At 36.7% G+C, this 20731-nt stretch overlaps 1 protein-coding gene across 5 annotated transcripts in view; it reads right to left on the bottom strand.

Annotated features, from left to right (window-relative positions):
* GPATCH8 (G-patch domain containing 8) overlaps positions 1 to 20731 on the bottom strand; it is a 111576-nt gene that overhangs the window by 18197 nt on the left and 72648 nt on the right. For all 5 annotated transcript variants that reach the window (XM_010594515.3, XM_064271035.1, XM_064271033.1 and 2 more), the window contains one exon: positions 4514 to 4657. In XM_010594515.3, the coding sequence (XP_010592817.2) occupies positions 4514 to 4657 (144 nt within the window). The remainder of the gene's footprint in view (positions 1 to 4513; positions 4658 to 20731) is intronic.

Here is a 20731-nt window from a genome sequence, read left to right as displayed (position 1 = left end):
ACAGGCTTTATCTGTTTTAGCTCAGCTATTTAGAGCTCAGGAAACTACTACCTTTATTCACAGCTGAAGCAGATCTCATAACTTTGGTATTAATGAGACTTCAGTCTCTTCAGAAAACAGAAAAACTATAGGGGTTCTCATACTGAAGCTATTTGAGGTCAAAGTATTTTTCCCTCTGACCAAGACAGTAGTCTCTCTACAAGGTAAAGGAGTTTCTTGAAGCTGCTTTAGAGTGCCAGATTTTGATGACTGGATCAGGGTACCACAGACAGTTACACATATTGAAATACAGGCATAATGTTGTCAGATATTTAAATTTTTCAAGACAGGCCAAAGTCTGAATTCTATGAAGTCTCCTAATTTTTAAAAAGAGGGAACCAACTGAAATTAAAGGGGTAAAACTAACTAACACCATAAAGGCCAAACAATACATATCTGTGGAACAATTTGTGATCTCTGGTGGGGAGGACCCCTTAGTGGCACAAACAGAAGAGGGTAAGAAGCTTAAGTAGGTAACAGGCACCAAGAAAGGAAAGGAAAAAAAAAGTGTTATAATAAACATAGTAGCCTGGTACTAAAGTGAAAGAGTACATGTGACTAATAATTACTAATAAAGTTTTCTTTAGTTTAATAAGAGTGGAGAAAATAGTTTAAGCTACAGCGGACATAATGAAGATCGAATAATTATTAAATACAATTATCAAAATTATCCAGTAACGCAAATTCAGTATTTAATGATATGATAGGAGTTGGATAAAATAAGGCATTGACTATTATTGTGCTACTACAATTTACTTCTGAGAATGTCTTTGGAATTTGAACTTTAGGCCCCTTGAACAACTGAAGAAAATAATTTCCACTGTCATATCCATTTGCAGACACGTTTTTTAAAAGATATGAAATATAATTAAAGAGGCAAGGAAGCAGGGATGGAAAAACGTTTAATTTCAAATTCAACTTTAACTTATAACCAAGTCAACAAAGGTAGGGGAAGATGGGTACTAATGTTTTTTGAACATTCAGGCATATCAGAACTTACATAAAAACGAGTCATAGTTTGGGTTGTATCTTAAGGAGCAGAAAGGCCTAACCCTGGAGAGTTCAAAATGTATTAAAATTTATCATTTTAAACTACAATTAAACAACTGAAAAGAGCCAAAATATCTCATTAGCGTTTTTATCTTTGAAGATTAAGCTGGGTCTTAATATTTTTGTATTAACGACTTTCTTCACAAAATATCTTAGAAAATTTGAGAAAACCTAGTGAATACGATAAGGCATATAACACCCCCACTGAAACAAAAAAAACTCCATGAATGAGGGTGACTACATAGCTGCTTTTTAAGAGATTATTTGTGCTAAATAAAGGTAAAGATATGTTCAGGATCCTGCCTATAGTAGTACTTTACCACTACTATAAAAATTTGATCGAAGATGCAAACTAGGGATTACTAATACAGGGTTGAATGTACTTACCTATTATTTCAGATTCATAATAATCCTGTGTGCCTTCCTGGAAGACAAGACAGGGTGTCTTTATGATTTTAGAGTAAGAATTTGGAAAATGGTAGGTCCATTTGTATGGTAAGCTCATGTCCACCAAAGAAGAATGCAAAACAGGACCTAACTCCTGCTGGGAGTTATTTAACTATACCAAGGTCAATTAAAGGTTCCTTATAAATTCTAAGTGCAGGGAAGAGTTAAACTAAAAAAATCCAGTACTGCGCTTTTTCTTGTTGTTGTTTATTTATATCCTTACAACATTCTATTTCCAGATTCTACCATTTGCATTAAGAAAGCAGCATGAAGAAAGGTGGAAAAGCTTCCATTTCAATCAAATAAACTAAAGAACACTCCACAAAAAACAAAACAAAAACCAAACTCACACTACATCTGTTTTTTTTTTTTTAAATAACCTAAGATAAGCTTTTGATTAAGGTCATAAAATAAACTCACATGCATTTATTAATCACACCAGCTAAAGATTTTCCCCAGACCGCAGATAACAGATACATTCTAACAGGTAGGCCATGAATGAATACTTTGGATCATCTAGACAAGCACCTTATAAATGTTTACAACAAAACTAGATACGTAAAATGATGGTATGTTTGTACCAAGTAAAGGTCAAATGGTATCACAACGTCACACGTTATCTGGAAGTTTTCAGTAGTTCTAACAGAGCAGAGTTTCTCAGCCTCAGGGCTGTGTATGGACTGACACACATACACACACTGCTGTGGGGCTGTCCTGTCTACTGCAGGATGTTTAGCAGTGTCTCTGGCTTCTATGCACTAGTAGCACCCTGCCTCAGTTGTGACAAGAAAATTGTCTTCAGACACTGCCAAATGTCCCCTGGGGGGCAAAATCTCCCCAAATTAAGAACCACTGCAAAGAGAAAAGTGGTGAGGGGAGAGAATGGAGTTATCACAAGGTCCACAGAAGAACAAACAGTCAAATTCAAATGAACTGAGTTGTAACAATTTCTACTACACTCGGGATTGACAGCAGCATCACTAAAACATCGCCACCTGTTACATTACTGTTGTCAATATGAAATTTTATTAGTTTTTACTTTTGTTCAGATTTAATCTGTTTTGCATTGATAGAATTTATTTTTCCCATAAAAGCAACTCAATACATTTTTCAAGCTAGAGTTACACCTTTCTTGCTTCTCTTTCTAGCTGAAAACTTACTCAAAAAATTTCTCATCAACTAAAAATGTAACCTTCTTAAATGTCCTTTTTGTGCATGAAGTTTCCTCTGGAGTCTTTTGATTTATCAAAGACATTTTTTAATTCAAGAAATTCTCACGAGCCACAAAGGTGGATATGTACTTGGATGCTAAATGTCTTTAGTAAGCTTTCACTGTTAATTTCATAGAAAATAGTAACTTGAAAATCTAAATTTTACACAGATTGAACAACTGAAAAATTAGGTGGATAGGCAGAATTTGCCCTTGAGGGAATGGTGAGAGCAAGTGATAACGCTGAAGAGGAGACAGTGAGAAGCAGTGGCAGGAGAGACCCAGCAGAGACCCAGGAGCAGGAGATGGTGAGGTGGGCTTCCTGGCCCACACAGTGAGAAAGCTGAGTGCCTTCGGGGAGAGGCCAAGGGCCCGGGAGAGGTGTCGCTGTGAGCAGAGTTGGGGAAAGGCTGTCCTGATGAAAGAACTATATCCTGAGTATTCCTGAACCTGAACTGTCACTTCCCTAATAAACCTCGTAACTGTGAGTACAGCTTGTGAGTTCTGCGTGGCCACTGCAGTGAACTATTGAACCCAGCAGACAATGCCGTGGGAAAGACGGTTGGTGTCAGAACTGGTAAAACAGCAGAGAGAGGCATGTCTGACCTCTGCCTCACAGGAATCAGCCTTGGGCTGTTAGTCTTGGTTCTCCTTCCCCCTTTCAAAGTTAGAAGAGGTCAGACACTGCCTCCAAGCTGTTTTTACAATACTCTTATCAATGAAAGAATGTTAAATTGGTTAAGTGTGGTTAAATGTGAGAGATTACTGAAAAAAGTATGAGATCGTAACCAGCTTACAAACAACCCCTTTGCAATTTAGAGTAAAACTTGGTCAAAGCTTGTGTTTTACCTGTGCACTGAAATCTTATGGTTAGTTGGAAGATGAAGAAGTAGTTCTAAAATAAAAATCTTGGTTCAACAGTCCAGTTTAAGAGGTGTCATTCCAGCGATGCTCATAAATCTTAGATGTTTAACAAATACTACTATTGTATCCCCAAAGACGTACTGAGTTCTGTTAAAGTCACCCAAGATCAAATAGCTCAAAACTCTTTAATAATCTAGAACTCTCCTATAGATCTAAAGATTAATTTCCTCCTTCTATAATTTCCCAGGGGAATTACTGCCATCTTCTTTATACAGTAATTAATTAGGTACAAGCAAGTTTCTTTTCTAAACTGATTAAAAAAAAAAGACTGCAAAGAAAGTGTAATTTATTTCTTCAGCAAGCTCTTCAACATGCAGCATCAGAGTTTTTTGTTAAAGTTAAGGCAGCTCCTAATTTTATTTTCCTTCTCCATATTTATCTACCTTTCAAAGCATACTGAATAACCAAACGACTTACTGATAGGAAATCGTAGCCAATAAAGCACATGGAAAATGAAAAGACCACAATCTGAGGTAACTGTTCAAAATTTAGCATGTTCAGAAAAGGCAAGAAGGGGAAACAAAGTTCCCAACGACTTTAAGGTGAATCACCAAATTAAATAAAAATGTAGAAATCACTCAAAGTCAAAACCTTTATGTAAGATTTATGAAACTCACAAGTCTTCACTCTACTTAAAATCATTAAAGGAAGGGCGGGGAGAGGAAGATCTATGTCAGAACTGCTGCCTCTGAAAAAATCAAATATGCCAGATGGCCTCAGATAAAAACCAGTAGACAAAAGAAATGATATTCACCTAGTTTTTTTGGGTACACTCATAAAATTCTATAGTTATAACAACAGATAAAGCATCTGTTTCCCTGTTAGCAGGTAACTACTCCTTACCTGCTTGTGCGCATGATCATAGGAGTTGATATGGTTGTCAAATTCCTGATGTTTCTGATATTGCTTATCACAGAGTTCACAGTAGAAGTTGGCTCTGAGGTCTTCCAAGGCTTTTGCAATTGCCTTCTCTTTGTCAACATAATCCTGTAAGAACCACAAAATAGAAATAAAAAATGAACCTGGTAAAATTTTAAGTAATGCTATACAAAGAAAGCTATCTTACCTGAAGAGAGAAATAAGGATAATAAAATTAATGGCATCAGTAAATGCTGGGTAGTACACAAATGGCAATTTGGTGGGTGGTAATTTGTGTGGCTGTATTAACAGTTGTTTTCAAATACACAAATGTTCCAAAGAGTTTAATTTTACTTTCTCCCTTGGCAGTATGGTGAACTAGATACTCTGTCATGCCCTGCTCCCAAGATACATTCTAACTGGCTTAAAAAAAAAAAAGACTCCATAAAAACTTTTTTTTTTACTGCACTGCTGGATCCAAAGGAAGAAAGCTTAATCCCAAAAGGGGCAACTGGAGAAAAAAAACAAAACAAAAAAATCCACCATGATCTGACTCTGAAACCTGAGCAGTGAAAGGCAAGGACTTTCCTGAAGACATGTGGGTGACACTGGGGGTTTGAGCAAGGTGGAAGAGCTAAGTGTGAGACTCCTCATTACATAAAAGAACCTAGAAGTGGGCTGGAGAGATCTCAGGATCTCTGGGTCTTTGTAGAGGGAACCACAAATCCTCTCAAAAGGCATCCTCAATTTTGACCTAAAAATTTTCCTAGGTTAAGATCAGTCAAATATGAGTTACAATCAAAGGTCACCACGCACAAAAGGAAATAAAACTGTCATAAGTGAGAGTCAGTGGAAATGGATGTAGGCCCACAAGAATCTCAGATACTGGCGTAATCTCTTACAGAATATTAAACAGTATAAAACGTTTAAAAATAAGATAGAAGCACTATAAAAATAAGTAGGCAGACTACAGAAAGAGCCAAATTGGACATTTAGTATTGAAAAACATCATTATCAAAAACAAACAAACAGAAGCACCCCAGGGGATGAGTTAAAAAACAGACTAGGTAATACTTGAAAAAGACGTAGCAAGGTGATGAAAGTGTTCTGGAATTAGACTGTGGTGATAGATGCACAACCTTGTGAATATACAAAAACTACGGAAGTGTACACTTTAAGAGGGTACTTTGTGGTTTGTGAATTATATCTCAAATTAAAAAAAAATGTAGTAAAGACAGACGGAAAGAAATTACTTATAATGTTGCACAGGGACAAGGAGACAGGATAATATGAAAAAGAGTTTCAAAACTACAGAGAATAGAATGAGAATATCCAGTAACATGTCTAATTGTAATTACAGAAAAAAAGAGAACAGAGAACATAGATGAGGGAAACATATTTGAAGATATAATGGCTGAGAATTTTCCCAAACTGATGAAAGACATGACTCCACAGGCCCAGGAAGCACAAAGTTTACCATATAATAAAGTTTACCATATACGCTAAATTAAAAAAAAAAATGCACCTAGACATCCTCTAGTGAAACTACTAGGGACCAAAGACAATGAAATCATAAAGCTACTCAAAAAATGAACGATCACCTACAATCAGACTGAATTCAAAGGCAACACCAGAAGTTAGAAGACACTGGAATAGTATCTTTGATGTTCTGAGAGAAGAAACAGGCCAAGTGGAATTGTAACCAAGTGAGAATATTTTTCAGAAACTGGTATGAAGGCATTTGGGATAAAAAGAGTTTATCACCAATAAACACATAAAATAGAACCTTCTAAAGTACTGTTTTTTCATATCATAGATTATGGTCATTAATGGATCATGACACTGATTTAGTAGATTATAACAGGTATACAAGAGCAAAAAAGAATAGAAAATGTCAGTGTACTTTACATAAGAAGAATAAACACTATTTTATAAAACTTTTGTTTCAATGGTGTGTATGACTGCAATAGCAAACATATTTCTTACTATGGATGTTTAATTTAGAGAAGGAAAATGATGCCAAAAGGAAGGTCAGAAATACTAAAAGTAAATGGTGAGTAATGAAATTGATAAATATGTCAGTTAACAACCAGGTTGCAGGGTTAAAAAAAGGGTAAAAGCAAAATGCCAATTAAGCACATTGTTATTAGCTGCTGGTGAATCAGATCCGAACTTGTGGCAACCCATGCACAACAAAACAAAATGCTGCCTGGTCCTGTGTCATCCACATGATTGGCTGTGGATCGGACAAATGTGATCAATAGGGTTTTCCACTGGCTGATTTTTGGAAGTAGACAGTAAGGCCTTTCCTCCTAGTCCATCTTAGTCTGGAAGCTCCCCCTGAAATCTGTTCAGCATCATAGCAATAGGCAAGCCTCCACTGACAGAGGGATGGTGGACGTGCATGAGGTAGGAATCAAATATGGGTCTCCCTCCTGGAAAGCAAGAATTCTACCACTGAACCACGAATGCCTCCAAAGTAAGCATAATTTAAATTAAGATTTCTAGGGTAATTGTTAAGAGATTAGAAATAGTGTGTGTGTGTGGGGGGGGGGGGTGTTAAGAAAACTTCAATTTTATAAAAGATAGGACGAGACAGAAAAATCTGGAAATGGAAAATAAAAAGATAATAAAACCTGATTTATAAGCAACCACAAAAATGTAAAAGTATTAAAACACTCAGAAGAGCAAATTCCAACTACATGCTGTTTACAAGAGATACCTTTAAAACATAAGGCCTGGAAAGTTGAAAATCAGAGGACAGAAAAAGATATGCCAGGCAAATATTAACCAAAAGAAAGCAGTAACTATATTAATATACTCTATTTTTCAGATTTTAAAGCAAAAAGCATTTCTTGAGACTGGAGGTAAGTATTATAAGGTCGTTCTCTAAATAAGCTGCATCCCTAATTCTGGAAAGCCAACTCACAGATATGCTGGTTGCTATCCACTGGCCTTAATGAGGTTTTGGCTCAAAATTGTGGGACAGACTCAAAGCGGTGGATCAATTTGCATCAGAAGTTCCAGTTAAAAACTAGCTATAAAAGATATCTCAAAGGAAGTTATGCATAGTTATTTGCTAAGGAAAGATGAGAAGGAGAGGAAGGATAAACAATTACTCACACTAGCCCTTTATAAAAAGGTGGATGCATTACTCGTACAATGAACAGCTCCTTTTAGCTAACTGACCTAAAAGTAAGTCTTGTTTCAAATGCTCCTAAAATTGGCTTTTTTTCTACTCAGTTTCCTATTTGTAGGATACACTTTCCAATCAGCTCAACTATCTATTATCTCTCTACCACCATCTTTCACAGGAGCTACTCATCAGAAAGCAAGAAAAGCTTGCTTGAGTTTCTGTAATGGCAGTATTCAATTAGTTTGGATAAACTTATTAAAATTGAAGCGAGTATACAGCACACTAATTTTTGCCCTATTCAACCCCTCACAATGATTTTCTGTAAGTATCCTGGACAGTTTCATGTTGTATGGCTGTCAAGCAACTTGTGGACACTCTTAACAGTTGTGGTTCTCTCATGGCAGAAACCAGAAAACTCACTTTCTCAATCACCCTTGAAATTAGGGTGCAGAGAATTAATCTACCTCTCCTGTCAGATGCACCTGAATGAGATTTGATTCAAAAGTGAGCATTATGAAGAAGCAGGTGCCCTGTGAAATCCATCTTCTAGCAATGGTGGTGATTCTGGCAAATGGAATCAGCAGTGCAAACTGCAGTCTGTGCCCAGTAAGGACTGCAGTGGGGTCCTCACTAATTCAGCCCCATGGTGTGATCTGAGAACTGTTCCTGGCTATGCGGTCTCTAAGCTTAACTTTTCGGTACTCCCAGGGACTGCGTGCTACCTAATAAATAAACTTTCTTGCTTAAAATGTCTAGAGGGCTCTGTGACTGATAACTCTGACTGATAGAAAAGTCCTTCTAGGAAGTGAACAGCAAAAGAAGCCCACAGCCACAAGAAGAAAGGAAATAATAAAGATCAGAGCAGAAATAAATAAAATAGAGAATAGAAAAAGAATAGAATCAACAAAACCAGAAGTTGGTTCTTTGAAAGGATCAACAAAATTGACAAACCACTGGCCAAACTTACAAAAGAAAAACACGAGAGGACGCAAATAACCCAAATAAGAAATGAAATGGGGACATTACAACAGACCCAACTGAAATAAAAAGGATCATAACAGAGTATTATGAAAAACTATACTCCAACAAATTTGAAAACCCAGAAGAAATGGACAAATTTCTAGAAACACACCACCGACCCAAACTAACACAAAATGATGCTGAAAATCTGAAGAGACCCATAACAAGAGAAAAGATCAAAAAGGTAATAAAAAAAAGCTCCCAACAAAAAAAAGCCCTGGCCGAGTTCGCTTCACTGGAGAATCCTACCAAACATTCAGAGAAGAGCTTATGCCAGTGCTACTCGAACTATTTTAGAACACAGAAAAGGAAGCAATACTGCTAATTCATTCTATGAAGCCAGCATAACCTTGATCCCAAAACCAGGCAAAGACACCACAAAACAAAGAAAATTACAGACCAATATCTCTCATGAATACAGGTGGAAAAATTATCAACAAAATTCTAGCCCAGAGAACTCAGCATCATATCAAAAAAATAATACACCACGACCAAGTAGGATTCACACCAAGTATGCAAGGATGGTTCAACATTAGAAAATCAATCAATGTAAATCACAACATAAATAAAAGGAAAGAAAAGAATCACATGATCATCTCAAGTGATGTAGAAAAGGCATTCAACTAAGTCCAACACCCATTCCTGATAAAAACCCTCAATAAAATAGGTATAGAAGGGGAATTTCTCAACATGATAAAGGGCATCTATGCAAAATCAACAGCCAACATCGTTCTTAACAGAGAGAGGCTGAAAATATTCCCCTTGAGAACAGGAACAAGACAAGGATGCCCTTTATCACCACTCCTATTTAACGTTGTGCTGGAAGTCCCAGCTAGAGCAATAAGGCAAGAAAAAAAGAGAAATAAAGGGCATTCAAATTGGTAATGAAGAAGTTAAACTGTCCCTATTTGCAGATGATACGATACTATACAGAGAAAACCCAAAAGACTCCACGAGAAAACTACTAGAACTAACAGATTCAGCAGAGTCACAGGATACAAGGTAAACACTTGGAATACAAAAATCACTTGGAATCCTATACACCAATAAAGAGAACAATGAAAAGGAAATCATGGAAACAATACCATTTATAATAGCCCCTAAAAAAGTAAAACACTTAGCAACAAACCTAACCAGGGACGTAAAGGACTTACACAAAGAAAACTACAAAACCCTACTGCAAGAAACCAAAAGAGATCTACATAAATGGAAAAACATACCATAATCATGGATAGGTAGGCTCAACACTATGAAAATGACAATTCTACCCAAAGCAATTTACAAATACAATGCAATCCCAATCCAAATACCAACAACATTCTTCAAAGAGATGGAAAAACTTATCATTAACTTTATATGGAAAGAGAAGAAGCCCCAGATAAATAAAGCACCACTGAAGAAGAAGAATAAAGAAGGAGGACTTGCACTTCCTGACCTCAGAACCTACTATACAGCTATGGTAGTCAAAACAGCCTGGTACTCAGGTACAACAACAGATACATTGATCAATGGAACAGAATTGAAAACCCGAATGTAAATTCATCCACCTATGGTCACCTGATCTTCGACAAGAGTCCAAAGTCTATCAAATGGGGAAAAGACAGTCTTTTTAACAAATGCTGCTGGCAAAACTGGATGTCCATCTGCAAAAAAATGAAACAAGACCCATACCTCACACCATATACAAAAACTAATTCAAAATGGATCAAAGACCTAAAGCCAAAAACTATGAAGATCACAGAAGAAAAAATAAGATCAACGCTAGAGGCCCTAATACATGGCATTGGTAAGATACAGACTACAACGAACAACATACAAACTCCAGAAGATAAGCTAGATAGCTGGGATTTTCTAAAAATTAAACACTTATGCTCATCCAAAGACTTCACCAAAAGAGTAAAAAGAGAACCTCAAACTGGGAAAAAATTCTTATCTATTACAAATCAGACAAGGGTCTAATCTCTAAAATCTACAAGAAAATTTAACACCTCTACAACATGTTGTCAGGAGGGATCAGTCCTGGAGAAGGACATCATGCTTGGTAAAGTACAGGGTCAGGGGAAAAGAGGAAGACTCTCAACGAGGTGGAGTGACACAGTGGCTGCAACAATGGGCTCAAGTATAACAACGATTGTAAGGATAGCACAGGACCAGGCAGTGTTTCGTTCTGTTGTGCACGGGGTTGCTATGGGTCGGAACCGATTAGACAACACCTAACAACAACAACAACTTTGAAATTATTGAATTACTAACTAAATCATGCAGGATGGGCCAGGTTAACTTTTTAGAGGAGATGGGGTTTGAACTGAATATTTATCTTGAAGGTTTGCCAACTTTTAATTGGGGGCAGGGAGTTTCATGCAAGGTAGCCCAAAAGAATGTGACATAAGGAGACAATGAAGGAAGACGGGCAGGTTGTATGCGGAAAAATACTGACAGGTAAGAAAGATACGCAGAGAAGAAGATCATAAAGGGCCTTGTATGTAGGGCGACCATATAATTTATCATCCAAACCAGGATACTTTTAATAGTGAAAGAGATATTATTAATAACCACACTGGGACAACAGACATCAACTAGGACTGACCCAGTTGAGTAAGATGAAAAGCCACCCTATTTATAAAAGTGGCTTGGATCCCAAATTAAAGTGGGTGTTGAGGGCATAGCACTGAAAAATTTGAAGAAGGGGTGCTGTGCAATTAAATTTGTGTTTTAAAAGATGATTCAGATTGTAAAGTGGATGAGATATGAGAGTGAAAACAGACACTTCAAAGGTACATGATGCAATACATGGGAAATATGGCAAAATTTGTTAGATTTAGATTATGAGTACATGGATAGTTATTGTATTATTTCAGGTACTTTTGCATACATTTCAGATACTTCATAATTTAAAAAATGAGAACGAAGGAATGTTTTCAAGAGATATTTAACAGGTAGCTTAAATAACTGGTTACTGATTAGTTGTAGAAGATATAAAGCAGTAAGAACAGATGGCCAGGATAGGATAAGTTCAATTTGGGGCTTCTGAAGTTCATGGCACTTGATACACATCCAATAGTGACAGCCACTAGAATGTTCAAATCTGGAGTTACCAAGAGAGAGAGGTTTGGGAGTTGTCAGCATATATTGTTGTTTTTAGGTGCCATTGAGTTGGTTCCCAATCACAGAACGAAATACTGCCCAGTCCTGCGCCATCCTTGCAACTGTTGTTATGCTTGAGCCCACTGTTGCAGTCACTGTGTCCGTCCATTGTATCAGTATATATATTAAAAAAAAAAAAAAACCAAACCTGTTGCCATCAAGTCAATTCCAACTCATAGCGACCCTACAGGAAAGAGCGGAACTGCGCCACAGGGTCTCCAAGGAGCGGCTGGTGGATTCAAACTGTCAACCTTTTGGTTAGCAGCCAAGTTCTTAACCACTGTACCACCAGGGCTCCATGTCAGTATATAGATGATTCTAAACTCACAAAAACCCACTGCTGTCAAGTCAATTTTGACTCATCGTGACCCTATAAGACAGAGCCGAACTGCCCCATAGGGTTCCATGGAGCAGTTAGTGGATTTAACTGCTGACCTTTTGGTTAGCGGCCAAGCTCTTAACCACTGAGCCACCAGGGCTCCTCTAAAGTCACAGGGATGGATGAAATCACCCAGGGAGAAGGGAAAAATACAATATCAGAGATGAAGAATTCTTTAAGTGAGTTTATCAGCAGACGAGAAACAGTAGAAAAAAGATTCAGCCAATTTGAGGGTAAGTCAATGGAAATTATTAAAAATGAAAGTGAAAGAAAAAGGGAAAAAAATAAAACACAGTATCTAAGATCCATGGGACACTATCAAACAGTTTAATATACATGAATTGGAGTCCCAATAGGAGACAGAAAATCGGGCAGAAGAAATATTTCAAAACATAATGGCTGAGAATTTTCCAAAAATTAATTAACACTTAATTGGCAGAGTTTTTCTTTTTTTTTTTTTTCCCTTTTCAGTGGAGCATAAAATAATCAAGGGCATTTTAAGAGTAAATGATACACAGTGGTTTAAAGTGCTCTCAAGAAGACAATGCCCCCAGGAAGAAGCAGATTCAATCTACTCTAGAGCAGCTCAGACCTCAAACAATTCCTACACAAAGCTCCAAGAAAGATGAGGTCATAGTCAAAATATCACAAACCCAACTGGGAAACTAGATACTATGGCATGAGTTCACAGGGGAAAAATGAAAAAAAAAAAAAAAGCAGACTCAGACCCGTTAAAAATTAAAATATTGAATTGTCAGCTCAGATACACAGTATTAAAAAAAGCTTATTTAATATGTTTAAAGAAAGAAAATGCATTCAAAATATGAATAAAGGGCAAGAGAGTAAAAAACTTAACGGCGGGATTTAATGGCAGATTACTAAAGCTGAATATTGAATTATAACACATCTGAAGAAATATCCAGAATGCAGCAGATGGTACAGACAGGAGGGCAGGAGAGAAAGAGAGGGAAATGGAAAATAGGAGAGGTTAAGAGGTGATAAAGAATGAGAAGATCTAACACAAGCCTAAACAGGGCTCCAGAAAGAAAGAATGGGGCAGAAGCAACACTCAAAGACAAGATTATAGAATTGGTGAAATATACCAAATCACAGATTCTGGAAGTCTAATGACTCTCAGGCAGGGTAGAAAGAAATCTATGCCTAGAAACCACCACAATGAACTGCACAATACCAAAAAAAAAAAGGACAATCTTCAAGTGACTGTTGCAATAACGAAGAAGTCAGAATACATTGGAATTGATTATATTAGAATGTAACAGAATCTTGAATGGGCTCAGACAGAATAAACCACCATCAATCAGAAACTTTACACGGAGATGGTGCCCGGCTACGACCAATGACTGCCCTGACAGGGAGCACAACACAGAATCCCGATGGAGCAGGAAAGCAGTGGGATGCAGACCCCAAAGTCTTATAAAAAGATCAGACTTAATAGTCTGACTGAGACTAGAAGGACCCTGGCTGTCACGGCCCCCAGACCTTCTGTTGGCCCAGGACAGGAACCATTCCCAAATGCCAACTCTTCAGACAGGGACTGGACAAGACAATGGGATGGTGAGGAGTGAGCTTCCTGGATCAGGTGGACACCTGATACTATGTTGGCATCTCCTGTCTGGAAGGGAGATGAGAGGGTAGAGGGGGTTAGAAGCTGGTGGAATGGACATGAGAAGAGAGAGTGGAGGGAGGGAGTGGGGTGTCTCATCAGCAGGAGAGCAACTGGGAGTATGTAGTAAGAGACTGACTTGATTTCTAAACTTGCATGAAAAGCACAATAAAAATTAAAAAAAAATTGTACATGTAGCAAAATTATCTTTAAGAACAAAAGTAAAAATAGATAAGTTTTCAGATAAAAAAGTTTGCTACCAGGAGACCTTTCCTAAAAGAAACTTCAAAGGAAGTACTTTAGGGAGAATGACAATAATTCCCAATGATATGCCCAAGAGATCTTGGGCATCTGAATTTCTTACAACCAACATTTAATTGAATTGTGTGTAATTTTTTAATCCAGTCTTACAACCTCTTTTTTGGAAGGGCAAATTTTCCAAATCTAAATAAACACTAACCATAAAAAACGGTATCTTCCAGAGTTAAATAAAAACCAAGATAGAATTAAAATTTGTGACAAAATAACACGCAAGACAGGAGGGAGCTGAAATGGAGTTAAAATATTCCAAGATGTTATACTGTCTGTGAGGAAGGTAAAGATATTGGTTAATTTAGAATTTAATGAGTTAGGTACATACACTGTTTCTAGAGTAATTACCAAAATAATAGAGTATATTATTCCCAGTTTAATGGAGAAGGAAAAGAAAAAAAGAGTAATAAAAAAATTAATGCAAAAGGTACAGAAATAAACAGAAAAATTAGGCAGGACAAAATAAGATGCAGATTTAAATCCAAATGTCAGAAATGACATTAACTATACTTAGACTAAATATTCTAATTAAGAGATTGGGGGGGTGGTGTTGGAAGACTGGTTAAGAAAAAAAAAACCCACACACCACCATCCAATTAAATGTTGATTATAAGATTTCCAAAGCATAAGCACAAAAAATTACTAAAAGTATAGAAAAAGATATACCAGGAAATACACTAACCAAAATAAAGCTGAGACAGGAAACTTCAGTATCAGACAAAAGAAACTCTTTAAGGCAAAAAAGTCATTTCACAATAATAAATCCAAGCCACTAAGAAGATATAACAATTGTAAAGTTTCATGTAACTTCAAAATACATAAGGAGATTATATATACCTCTCAGTAGGAGATCTCAGTAATTGATAGTTTAAGCAGACAAAGAAAAATCTGGTAAGGATATAGCTGATTCAAAAAATTCAATTAACACGCTTGACCAAATGGAATATGCACAAAAGAGAACTCAACAAATGGAGTATATATTCTCTTCAAGTAAATACAGAACATTAAGAAAACTGATCACATTACAGCAAGCCTGAACACATTTCAAATGACTGCCATTATTCTCTGTCCACACTACAAATTAGAAATCAGTAATAACTGGGAGGGGGGGAACAAGGCACATATTTGGAAATTAAGCAACACTAACTCTGGTTGAAGAAGAAATCATAATCAACTGGAAATTATTGGAAACTCAGTACGAAAAATATGACACATCTCAACTTGTAAGATGTAGCTTAAGTGATAATAAAAGGGGAAAACAGATTTAAAGTGATTACACTAGAAAAAAAAGAAAAACTGAAAATTAACGTGCTAAGCACATAACTTTAGACACCAGAAAATGTAGAGAAAACAAACAGTAAAGAGCAGGAATTAATGAGGAAAAAACATTAAAAAGAGAGGTTCAACAAAATCAAAAGTTGGTTCTTCGAAAACACTAACAAAACTGACAAATCTCTGGCAAAACTAATCAAGAGAAGGAAGACAAAAAAACTTTTAGAAATAAGAACAGGGTTAGGATGGTACAACAATTAAAAGATAAAAGGCTAATATGCACAATTTTATGCCAGTAGGTTTACAAATTTATAAACTGATGACGATGGTAATTCATAAGCCAAAGACTATGATTAATCCAATTCCACGTACCTGAGGTCAAGCAAACAGATTTTAAAAACGCCTAATGGAAACCCTAGTGGTGTAGTGGTTAAGTGCTATGGCTGAGAACCAAAGGGTCAGCAGTTCAAATCCACCAGGCACTCCTTGGAAACTTGGGGCAGTTCTACTCTGTCCTAAAGGGTCACTATGAGTCAGAATTGACTCGACAGCGCTGGGATTGGTTTGGTTTTGGTTTAACAAAGAAAACACTATGCCCAAGCAATTTTAAAGGCCTTCAAGAAGAAATAATTCCAAATTTGCCCAGATTATAATACGGTTAAGAAGGGGAAGAAATAACCCCCAACTCATTTTATGAGACTAGTAGAACCCTGGCAACAAAACATGGCAAGAACATCACAAGGTAGGAAAGTGGTCCACTCTCACTCATAACACAGATTCAGATCCTAAATAAAATATTAGTTATCTAAATCCAGCAACGTGTGAAAAGATAATGTATCAATATCCAAGCTGGTTTTATCTCATAAATATCATAAAGCACCTAGGCAAAACAATCAGGTCTCTTTTAAGGGGGGAAAATCAGGCTAGCCTTTGATTTCTTCCATAGTCAATTCCAGAAGACAATGGTACAATATCACAAGATATGTAAGGAAAGAAAGTATTAGCCAAGGGTTGATTTTATATGTATCTTTCAAATATAAGGGATATGGATATGTGTATGTATATATATATGTGTGAGTGTCTACATGAGGGTTTCTCGTTTTCGCTGACCCTCTACTTTACCAAACATGATGTACTTGTCTAGTAATTAGTCTTTCACATGACATGTCCAAAGTAGTGAGCTGAAGTCTTGCCAGCCTGTTGTATTTCTTCTAAGATTAATTTGTCTGTTCTTCTGGCAGTCCATGGTATACTTAATATTCTTTGCCAACATCACAACTCAAATGCATTGATTCGTCTTTCTTTTTCATTGTCCAGCTTTCACTTGCATGAGGCAATTGAAAAGACCATGGCTTGGGTCACGTGCATCTCAGTAATCAAAGTGACATCTTTGCTTTTTAAAACTTAAAAAGGTCTTTTGCAGCAGATTTGCCCAATGCAATACATCGTCTGATTTCTTGGCTTCTGCTTCCATGGGAGGATAGACTCAAGTGAGTGTTTTTTTTTACTTTTAGGGTTTTCCCCCAACAAATGTTTAAACATGTTTACTGGTGAGAGGAAAAGAATGAGTAAAGAGAGTTTGCCAACATGGGAAAGAGGTGTGAGGTCCCCAGTAAGACAGGGAGGGCTAGGACCTAGAATTCAGATGTAGGCAGGGATTATAGCGTGACAGATGCTGATACAAGAGAGAAATATTTAAGGATGGGAGAAGATGGACCCAAGTTTAATGGAGCGTATTATAGGCAGATTAAAGAAATCCTACCTGATGGTCTATATCTTCTTTAAGTTTTCTAGGAGGAGTAAGGGAAAATGGAGGTAGGACAAGGGCAGTTGAGGCAAAATGAAGGCCTGAGAGTCAATGTTTGAAAATGACAGCTGAGGGAACTAAGAGGAAGATGACATACAAAAGGATTACTTGGAATGTCTAAGGGCCAAATGAGGTTTGCACCGGTCCCACACTATACTTACAGAAAGGATGTAGAAATGAAGAATGCAAGTATTTGTACTGACTGGGAATAGACTTTTGATGACTAAATACGAGAAGAAATAGGTGGCAAAAGAGTTGGGATCAAAGTGCTGAGAGAGGTAAAAAAATGAATCTGTGTTTCAAGAGAGGAAAATAAGTACAAATTAAGGAGTAGTTCACTGACAAAAGCCGAGGTTACAAAACCATCTGAAGGTAAAGAACAAATGTAGTGGAATAAGGGAGTGAGAGCAAGAAGGAAAAAAGGTTGTGGCAAGATAAATAAGAGCACGTTTAGGACTTAAGAAACGTAGTACAATTCATGACTGACAATGTGTCAGGGTAAATGTTTTGATCAATAAAATGAGGATCAATAATTTCTGCCCTACCTACCTCAAAGAGTTCAAATAAGAAATTTGGGAGGGAAAACGAGGCCCCAAAATATAATGCATAATATTATGGGGCTGTAAATTACTCAGCTATTTCATTTATTTATTATTTACTTGACAGTATAACTTTTAGTTGAAAAATATTAAAAATGTATTCTTTAAAATATTTGTATTTTAAACAGTGCACCAAATAAATCTGGCTTTTCCCATTATTTCAAAGAATTTATTCTTGAAACTAATATTTATGGAGTACTTATGTGTCAGGTGCTGTGCTGGATGAAGAATATATACTGGCAGACAAAACATACACAGTCCTCCTCATGGCCCTTTCTGTCTAACAGAGTAGTCAGACTATAAACAAGTGAACAAACAAAAATTTATATTTACAAATTACAGAAGCAGGTGTTGCAAGAAAATAAGAGAGAGTAAGGGGATCTATTTAAATTGGGCAATTAAGGAAGGTCTCTAATGGGATAATATTTAAACTAAGACCTAAAGGATAAAAAGCCAATCACGTGAAAGATGAGGGAACATATGGCACGAGCATTCCAGTGCTCAGGGACAGTGTATACAGAAAAAAAGGACCAGATATGAACCAGAGGAACTCTAGCATCTAAAGTTCAGGCAAAAACAAAGAAGACTGCATAGAAACAGAAAGAGAAATAGGAGGAATCTGAGGAAGTATAAAATCTTCAAAACTAAGAGAAAAAATGTTTTTCTCTGCTTCTATCAATTACTCAGAAAGGTATGTTAAAATCTCCAACTTTGATGGTAGATATAATATTTCTCCTTGTAGTTCTGTCAGTTTTCCCTTTATATATGAGGCAGTATCACTAGATACGTACAAATAGTGTTTCTCTTGCCAGTGAACTCTAGTAATAGTATATGCTCTAACGTCTATTTTAGCTGACAATAACAGCTACAACCAGCTTTGTTTAGATTTGCCTGGTATGTATTTTTCTATCCCTTTCATTTCAGCTTCTCTGTAAACTTACATTTTACGTACATCTCTGGTCAACAGCATATAGGTACATTTTATTTTTTTCAAGTTCAGTCGAACCATCTTCGTTCTTTTACTGGAGCATTTATTTAGTTCAGTGGTTTCCAAACTTATCTGCACACAAGAATCACCAGCACAACTTCAAAAAACAGTTATGTCTGTATCCCACCTCTGGGTGGGTTAGTGATTTAACTGGTTAGGAATATGGCCTAGGCTTTGGAATTTTAAAAACCTCTCTAGATGATTCTAATATGCAGATAAGTTGGGAACCACTGAGATAGCCTATTCTTATTTAATATAATTACAAGTTTCCCCTGCTATTCAAAAGCAGAGCATTCCTATGAAACCTTTCATAAGCTAGAACAGTGTAAACTGAAGAAGCAATTACCATTAATTCATATGGGAAAAAATCTTGAGCGTTCCCAGACCCAAAAAATAACCTACCAAATCATACGCAATAAACACATAAAACCCTTATGAACTATCTCAGGCTTTTCTGACACCTTAGGACACATTTCGCTAACAGATGCACAAAAAAAATCAAGATAAAGCACAGATGCTCACAGACACATTTCAAAGCTATGGTGGCTTGACGCTGAGTGTAGTTCCCGGGGAAGAAGCTTGGCTATGTCGCTGCTCTGGGTGCACGCTGCCTCTTTAAAGCCTCACTGTAAAACAAACGCTGGATGCTATTTCTGCTTATCACCTTTTCTTGTACAAATGAAAATCCTCTTCGGATTTCTTTCAGTTAGTGAAAACAGGTATTAATGTAGGTCGTTCATAAAAATGAAGTGGTATAAAGCAAACTTTTAAAAAGTGGAGGATACCTGTACTGCTATATTTGGGTTAATATTTTATCTACCATCTTATTTTATACTTTTAGTTATCCCAGGTACAACACATTTCCTTTTCTCTCATTTCTCTTCTCAGATAATTATTTTTTCTCATTTCAAGATTTCCCTCTATTAATTTGAAAGTTTCTATTCTTTTAATGGGTACCTAAAATAACTACATGCTTACGTATCTTCTCAAAGTCTTAATTTAATACTGTTATTCTCCTCCTAGACAAATAAATACCTTAGAAAAGTAACTCCAACCCAGAAACTGAAGAAGGAAAAATAAACTACAGGTCTAATTACGTTCATGAACTACACTACCTCTTTTGCTGTGAGACCAGAAGTAAAGGTTGGTTACCTGGTTACCATTACTGAACATTTTGATCAGGACCCAATAAATGGACACTGATCGAAAAGAAAAATGTGGAAGAGAATGTCAAATTCTTATGGAAACCAGACTTGCTAGATCCACTGAGACTAGAGAAACCCCTGAATCTACTATCCTGAAATAATCTTTAAACCTTGAACCCAAATTCTCCCATGAAGTCATTTTTAAACTAAATAACCCTGTCCTCCCCCGCACCCCCCAAAAAAACCACTGACGTCAAGTCAAATTTCGACTAACAGCTACCTGATAGGACAGAACAGAACTGCCTCATAGGATTTCCAAGGCTATAAATCTTTATGGAAGCAGTCTGTCATATCTTTCTCCCGTGGAGTAGCTGATGGGTTTGAAATGTCAACCTTTCAGCTGGCAGCCGAGTGTTTAACCACTGCCTCACCAGGGGTCCTAACAACAGTTTAACTCAATAAAGAATGTCGGCCTTGAACACTGCTCTCTTTGAAGAATTATCTATGTAAGCTCAAACTGACAACGGTAACGCTAAATAACAGATGAGAACTTTAAAGGGCACAGAGAACAAAATTAATGATGGTGAAAAAACAGGAATACAGATAGTGAGAATGTGGACACAATGTGAAGAACGTAACCAGTGTCATTGATTTGCACACGTAGAATTATTTGAATGGGTGTGTATTTCATTGTGTACATTTTCACACACATACACAAAAATTTTTTTTTACATTGGAAACAAAGTTTGCACGCATACACTGTAAAGGATCTCTCAT

Source organism: Loxodonta africana, chromosome 18 (assembly GCF_030014295.1).
Source record: "Loxodonta africana isolate mLoxAfr1 chromosome 18, mLoxAfr1.hap2, whole genome shotgun sequence".
NCBI classification, from domain to species: domain Eukaryota; kingdom Metazoa; phylum Chordata; class Mammalia; order Proboscidea; family Elephantidae; genus Loxodonta; species Loxodonta africana.
This window is presented reverse-complemented; position numbering and strand designations above follow the sequence as displayed.